Below are 7,781 nucleotides of genomic sequence, written 5' to 3'. Positions count from 1 at the left end.
ATCACATACGGCTTCATTTCCCAAGCATGGATGTTGGTATTATCAATAATAACCGGGCTTTTCCCATTCTTCATTGCTTTGCGTGCTGCAATGTAACACATTAAATAAAGCTAAAATATATTAAATAATTAAATACATTAAATAACAGTCTGAGCCATGCCTTACTAGCCCCAAAGTGTCCTTTGCCCACTGCTCGCATGCTTCGTTCCCCCCCAGACTTGGGTTTCCAGCTACCACCCAAATGGGAACCAGGATCAGTGCCCAGCAGCTTTCCTGGAAAAGATGGTGCAGCCTCTGGCTGATCTGAAGCTCTTATAAAACATACAACAGTGAAAAATTACTGTTATTTCCAGGAGATCCCTGTTACATGATCTTAAAGTATGCTCACCATCACTACAAATTCCTTCAGAGCACAGCCGCAAAAGCGTGGTACATTGAGTAGAGACCTGGGTTGTTTAATTCTCAAACTTAAAACTCAGCTTGCAAGTTTTCCTCCTGTCTATCATTACCTTGCCACCCCCTTCCAGGTCAGGACAGACACCTCAGATGTTACAGGCAAAGGCTGTGGTGCCTACACTGCAGGGAGCAGCTGCTGGGTTGGTGTCTGTAGGGTATCAAGATTCAGCAGTGCTTCCTCTCTAAAACAACATCAACCAACCTCCAAATTTTTTTCATTTACAAATTTCCCTTTTATAAGTCAGAATAAATCAAATCAGAAGTGGTAAATGTATTTTTTTTAGCCAACACCCCATGAACTGCAGCATATGACACCACCTTGAGATATTTTGTTCTGCAGGCTAAGTTTAAAGACAGCCTGAAATGCAAAACTATTCTGCACAGTCCCTGGATCGAGTTCAGTTACCTCTTTTCTGGTTCCACTTGTGTGCATCCTCTAGGAAGTCAGGCTCAAAGATGTAGACACCATTTTCCACAAAGAAGTCATCAGTACTAAGGACTACAGCACTGGGGTGGTCACGTTTCAGCTGTCTGCAGAAAAAATAAAAAGGTGAAAGAAGGATTAGGACATGGTAACACCCTTTAATAGAGACCATTAAATCATGAGTCATGTGAGTGCTCTGCAAATACACACAGTGCTTCATTTGAAAAATCCCAGTTTAAAGGATCTGAAAGTACTGCAATCAGTAGATGGACACGCAGGAGGAAAGGAATGGAGATTGAAGGCATGGCCCTGATTTCTTTAAGTCAGCAGAGACATCTACACTACTCATGACTACCAACATCTGAGTCTTTAATCTTATTAATATATTCACCTTTCCTTCTGAGTTATCTGAGAAAGTAGGATTGTAAAGACAAAAAAAAAAAAAAAAAAAAAAAAAAGCCACCAGCAACCCAACCCTGCTTATCCAGGCATGGAAGTTGGTGTCAGAAGACAATTTGATGATGGGAATTTTGCTATAGAGAATTCTGAAGATAGCCAGGAGGAAGGACTTGTCATTTAGTAAAGATGGTCCAGAGAACCACTGGTTTGGTTTGAGGGGCTTTTTTGGCTATAAATCAGATAGCACTTTTTTAAAATTTTAATTTGCAAACAAGTATCTGAGTGATAAGTCAATACCTTTTGTTATTTTATGCAATTTTATGGTTCTTATCACTTGTCCCTGTTTCACTTAATCCTCATCTTGTAGACTTGAGTAATTTTTATATCTTCAGCTTTTAAACAAATTTTATAAACAAATCTGAGTTTATAAAAAATATTTTATAAACAAATTTGCAGATCCATAAAACAGACTGCTGTGGTGAGTGGCACTGGGCAATCCCACTTCCCTTCACACTGGGGGATGTGTGTCCCCAGCAGTGCTCCTGCAGGCTGGGGATGCCATGGAGAGCAGATGCGTGTCCTGCTGGACACTGAGCAGCTGCCTCCCAGGCAGCCACTGGATCTTGGAGGTAGAAGGAAGTGCTGACTTGTGTGGAGGTTTAAATAGAAGCATTTCTCTGCCAGTCCTTAGACACAACCAAAAAAAAAAAAAATCTTAATGTACGATTGTGTTCCCATTTGTGTATAATCCAGAATTTTTTGTGTCCATAGACAGAATTATCCATTTTTTTCTCAGAGAAGAGTTGGGGGAGGAGGAAGTCTCTGCAAGAAGTCAGGGAGAGCCCATGGCATCATCTCAATTCTTTCTGTCTCCCTAAGGCCCAAAATGTCTTGGGAAAAGAAAGAAAGGTCAATCAAGAAACCCTGTGTCTCTCAGACATGAATGCTGCTGCCCTGCGAGCTCACACCACACATGATATCCAGCCCCTGTGACTCATTTCAGCTTCCCTAAAAAATCGTTTCTCTTCCATCGCCACAAGCTGCAAAACAACCACTTCTCAGTGTCTTATCTACATGGGCAACAGCAAGGGAAAAGGTGCCTCCAGGTTATCAGCAGAACAACAAGCACACAGACAGAAAAACCTTGATGCTGTCATCCAGCTCTGTCCCAACCATTTACTTACCAGTTGTACCCTAATCTGCCTGCAAGCAGCAGCTCTTCACTAGGACTGCAGATGCATTTAGCTGAATAAAGGTCAGCTGCGGACTTTGCTCTGTCTCCACTGTAACTTCGACCATCTGCTGATTAATTAATATTATTTTGTGGTAGGACCCCCCCCAGCGAGCAGTGACTCGCTGCTGGTTGAGTCAGGACTGGGCTGTACCCCTGTCGTGCATCATTCAGCACCTACCTGTCCTTGTCTTCTAGCCCCAAAGGGATGTTTTGTTCACAAAATTACTACTGGGCAAATGAATTTAAGAAAAGTCATGTTTCAAGCTGTTAGCAAACAGTAAAATTTTGTTGCTTTAATTTTGGTCTCAGGCAAAAAATTCTTATCATGAAAAGCATGGCAACACCTAATGCTTATCTGGTTACTGCTGTGCTGCTAACCTGATATATTCAGTCTCACTATGATTCAGCACCTCACCTTTCCCATGACTTTACCCATTGCAATTTCTTCTCTAAAAAATTGACTGCTAAAATATCCGTTGCCCCTTTAGCTACTAATAGGCACATAAAATTGTACACATTACTGAAAGATCTCAAGACTATTTTTTTCTCAGTATTTCTTTTAAAAATTTTCTCACCCAGTGCAAATTTTAAAATCCATTTTCTTAGCACATACCTTACTGAATTTTCAACACATGTATGTACACTCGCTTGAGAGCTGTGGTATAACCCTTAAGCATAACCCTTAAGTCTCAGTCTACTGTCCTCATATCAATACTTAAAGTAGATAAGACTTGTGTTTCAAAGGAGGAAAAATATGGGACAAAATGTGCTGAGAGCTATGAATTACTGTCACATTTGCTATATTCATACCAAATGAGCTCCTGCTGACAGCAACATAAGAAAACATGAAGTGGGAAAAAGATGTTTTACCTCCTGCTTATTTTCCTGGTTTTGACTTTTACCTTTCCAAACAATCAAACTGTCACCGAAGTTTACAGCTGTTTTCTGTAATTTCTTCCCTATTGTCCACAAAGCTGACAAAATTTCCTGGTTTTTTCTGTCCCTTATCATTCCAAAGGGCACCAAGAACCCTTTAGTGTGTACTTTACAAAATGAGCCTTCCGCAATCTTCACAGGACCTCAGGTGGGTTTAGAAGAAAGGTCCTGCATAATCACATCAGGCTCTTAATCACTGTTATTTATGAATAAATCTTGAACAGCTCCGTAAAAAAAAAAATTACCCACTGCTGTTAGATCAGTAAGTGTAAAGCTTGCTAAGGAGGAAAAGAAAAATCCGTAAAAAAAAAAATTACCCACTGCTGTTAGATGTAAAGTGTAAAGCTTGCTAAGGAGGAAAAGAAAAACGCAATCTCTTTGCAAGATCAAGGGACACATAGGAGCTATGTTTGCATTTTCTAAAGAGTCATTGAACTGGAAGCACTGCATTGTGACAGGCAGCATCTGTCAACGGTTCAGTATTAATTTGCTTTGGACATGTAATTGCACAGTGCTACACCTCTCCATCTTGCAGTGGATACAGTACCTCCTTCACCTTGTAGAGGTGAAGAGAAAAGGGTTTGAGGAGATTTATTGTAGGCAGAGGGAACACTCTCCATTCTCTTCTTACTTTCTTATTCTTTGTAGTTTCTGAAACAGCAGCAAACCTTTCTTAAGCAAAGGATAGATCCTAACACATTTTGTATCCATAGGTTGTCATGCTTTTCCATCAGAAAACTCGAAAATAAATTAACTTTTGATAGCAGATTGGAAGAAACATTTCCAGTGCTCAGAAGGCCACAGAATGGTATATCAGAGACCAGAACAGGTATATACTGGCATCACGTGCAACCACTTGCTCCGGCCACTCTTCCCGGAGAACATTAAGTGTTCTGTGGCATTTAAAAGGTGTCCAAAAGCCTTTTGTTTCAGTAGGAAAGCAGGACTGTGAGATCTGGAGCACATGCCCAGCACGATCCACTGTCTATTGTGCTTGAACAACTCCTGGTGCCCCGAGGACTTTGCCTGGCCGGGCAGAGCACAGCCGTGCCTTTGTGTCTCAGCCGCAGGGGGTCCAGCCACGGCTCTGTTTTGTAAAGCACCAGACCCGTGTCGTGTTTGATCAGCACACTCAGGAGACTCACCTGAAGTGGTTTCATGCAAAGGTAAATGTTTACAGTGCAACGCTGCCGGGAGGCAACAGCTGCAGAGCTGAAGTCCATGAACCCGTCAGAGCTGCAGTTCTGCAGTGGGACCTGGTGCTGGTAAGGCGGGTAACAGCTGGCCGAGGACTGGAGGTGCTGGGATGAACCGGGCAACAGCAGCAGAGAGAACTGGAGAAGACACAGATTGTGCCAAGCAGTGATGCCTCAGTGCCAGTGCAATTTTCCCCTCCTGCTCCGAAAGATTATTCGCTCTGTGCTTTACAAGGGAGTACAAGAAGGAGCTCATTTCGAGCAATAAATCAACAGCTGTGGCTGAAAAGTTACAAGTTTGACCATGCCCAGCCTATATTACTTGAGTTAAACTGTTATATAAAGGGTTAGGTGTAAGTTGAGCTGTGCAGCACAACAACATGTTGTAGAAGAGCTGGAAATGCAGCTACTGTGCAATGCAGAGTTTGCTGGGGAAGCAGGTATGAGCTTGTACATGGCTCACTTTTAATTTTGCAGGCATTTTTGGAAGTATATCTGCTACTACACCTCAGATAACCTTTTTCTTAGCAGTTTCCTCAGCGTGATCACAAAACCTGCACTGTGAAGTCAAGAACAATGTGTTCAGGAGGAGCATGTCCAACATGCCATACGGAGGCTATTGGAGATGTAACTCCCAGCTCCCCTCCTCCTTCACACTTCAGTGACATTCGGTATCTTTGGTTCGAAGGAGGTGGCTGGGGCCACCTAAAATACGTGGTTCAGGGAAGCACATCCTTAACAGTGAAGCCATTGGCAAGGTTCGCAGCTTGGCGGTGAGCAGACCAACTCCTCATCCTGGCTTGACTGCTCAATATATCACAGGTGGCTCCTTCACTGTCTTTACCAGAAACCAAAAACCAGACCTGAACTGATCCATGCCAATGTCAGACTGCTGGGAACAACCAGGATGAGGAAATAATCTTAATGAAAATGCCATAACTAAGGCTTACAAAGCTGTATCCAAACTCTGCTGGGTGACACTGAAAGGTCAGGGAAACAAGCCATGGATCCAAGGTTGTTCCTAGGGTTGTGTGACAAATGGAAAAGGGGCCTTTTGGCTGGAGTTATCACTGGGTTGCAGTATCACCAGTGATAACATTCATGGTTTGTGACTTATGAGCCCTGTAAAGGTGTAGAGGTTGTGACAGAAATACAGAAATATTGGCTGATAATGCAGAATGAATGAATACAGGTGTGTGTGAAAGCACCAGAAGAACAGAGCAAAGGCTAAAGCAATGGTACCTACTGACAGCCAAGATCATTAACAGCAATAAAACTGAGAGGTGCTGTTTATACCCCCACAAGGCCAGCACTCAGCTGAGGCCCAGCACTGGTGACTTCCCACTGGTAAACCAGCAGGTCACACCAGCCTCTCCACACCTGCCTCCTTTCCCTGGTTCCGAGAGGGGCAGAGGATGAAAAGACACCCAAAATGGGAAAATGAATATAATGGGAGGAAAAAAACCCACCTAAGATTCATAGAGCACCAAGTAAGCAGAATTCACAGGCAAAAAGATGGCAGCATAGAAGCTGCTGGCTGGAGATGGCACAGCAGACCTGACCAAAACCCACCCTGTCACCACCAACTGAGAGCAACCCAGCTGAGAAAGCAAGGGTGGGACAGGTGACAGTCCTTGTCTGCTCTGATTTCAGGCAGATCACCTGCACACATGCATCTTGATGCTTGCAAGTATTTAGCTGTGATATTGTGAGTGAATAGAATCTGAGACAATAAATTACAAAATGAGTTTACAGAGTGTTTTTGCAAATAAACAATCATCTTCCTCCTCCAATAGGATCTTGCACTGAGATTTCTTACAGTCATTTTTTGCAAACTTTGCCCGGCACAGCACACTGCATTTACCAACACCAAAAGGTAAGCAGTGTGAGAACAGCAAAAGAATTCTCTTGGTACAGTTCTGCCACAATCTGGACAGGGTTAAGGAAAGGTATGAAATGCTGCCTTTTGATCTGTGTGTTGCTGAACAGCTAAACACAATGATTCGATTAACAGGGGCTGGAAACAGAGTAAGATACTCAAACATTCATCTCACAGGGGACTACTACAACAATACTTACAACTGATTTTGTAAATATGTCATTAATAATTAACCTTGTGTTTTGAAATTACCCTTGTGTTTTGACCTAAAAAGGACAGGTGAGTCAGTAACTTGCACTGCCTGAGAATATGCCCCCACACCTTTATGTTCTTACTGTGCTACAGGAAGACCCAAATCCCCCTGAAGGCGCAGGCCCACACTTGCATGGCTTCTTAAGACAGAGATGTGTATTTTGGGTGTGAGCAAAACACAGCATTTGGCAATTCAAAAACGAACTTTGTTTGCCAAAGGGCAGTGAGGCAGAAGGCCCGGTGGGACAGGGAAGTATTGTACTGAGAAGAGGCAACTGTAGATGAACCTAGTGTATCACAGAGCTTCTTGCTGCCGCCTCTCACAGCAGAGCCCTTCCTGTGGCAGCCCGTGATCTCAGCACGGGCTCTGCAGCCCAGCAGAGTAAGAAGACAAGGAACGTTCCTCTTTTGATGGAGAGTGGGTGGCACTGGGAGCTGCGTGACACCAGACTGAGAAATTTTGTGATACCAAACTACGGCTGCATGGTCACACCAACTGCAGTGCCGCTTCCCAGCACTCCCCATTGTGTTTTTCCACCTACTTACAATTAGTCTTTGAGCTGTTGGCAAGTGGAGTGGCCTCCTCTGCCCATTTTATACACCCCTAAGGCTCTGAGCAGGAGTGCAGGACATTATGGAAACAGAAGTCAGAGTTGTCAGTTTTCAGTCAGAGAGAGGAAGTACTTTACCGTATTCATGATTAACCACAAAAAAAAAAAAAAACACAAAAAACCAACAACCAAAACAAAACACAAAAAAAACCCAACCAAACAAAACCAAACCAGCCAAATAAATAATTTTTAAAAATAATAAAAAAACCCCACCAATTTGGCGCCTTTAAGAAAAGGAACAAGTACTGCCTTGGTCGGGGCGATCAGTCCATCTAACCAGAAGCATCCCTGTATGTACCGCTCGTTTGCAATAGGAGCTCGCACAGTCCCACGGGCAGGACACTCAGACACGGCCACAGGTGCCCGGGACAGCGCAGCCTGCACCGGGCCTGGA

At 43.4% G+C, this 7,781-nt stretch overlaps 1 protein-coding gene across 1 annotated transcript in view; it reads right to left on the bottom strand.

Annotated features, from left to right (window-relative positions):
- Positions 1 to 4,672, bottom strand: part of N4BP2L1 (NEDD4 binding protein 2 like 1) — an 8,446-nt gene extending 3,774 nt beyond the window's left edge. Inside the window, 3 exon segments of the mRNA XM_017731255.1 lie at positions 2 to 85; positions 863 to 987; positions 4,476 to 4,672. Of these exon segments, the coding sequence (XP_017586744.1) occupies positions 2 to 85; positions 863 to 987; positions 4,476 to 4,672 (406 nt within the window).
- Positions 4,673 to 7,781: the final 3,109 nt, after the last annotated feature.

Source organism: Corvus brachyrhynchos, unplaced genomic scaffold (assembly GCF_000691975.1).
Source record: "Corvus brachyrhynchos isolate BGI_N302 unplaced genomic scaffold, ASM69197v1 scaffold103, whole genome shotgun sequence".
NCBI classification, from domain to species: Eukaryota; Metazoa; Chordata; class Aves; order Passeriformes; family Corvidae; genus Corvus; species Corvus brachyrhynchos.
The sequence above is the reverse complement of the archived record's forward strand: the minus strand, read 5'-3'. Positions and strand labels throughout refer to the sequence as shown.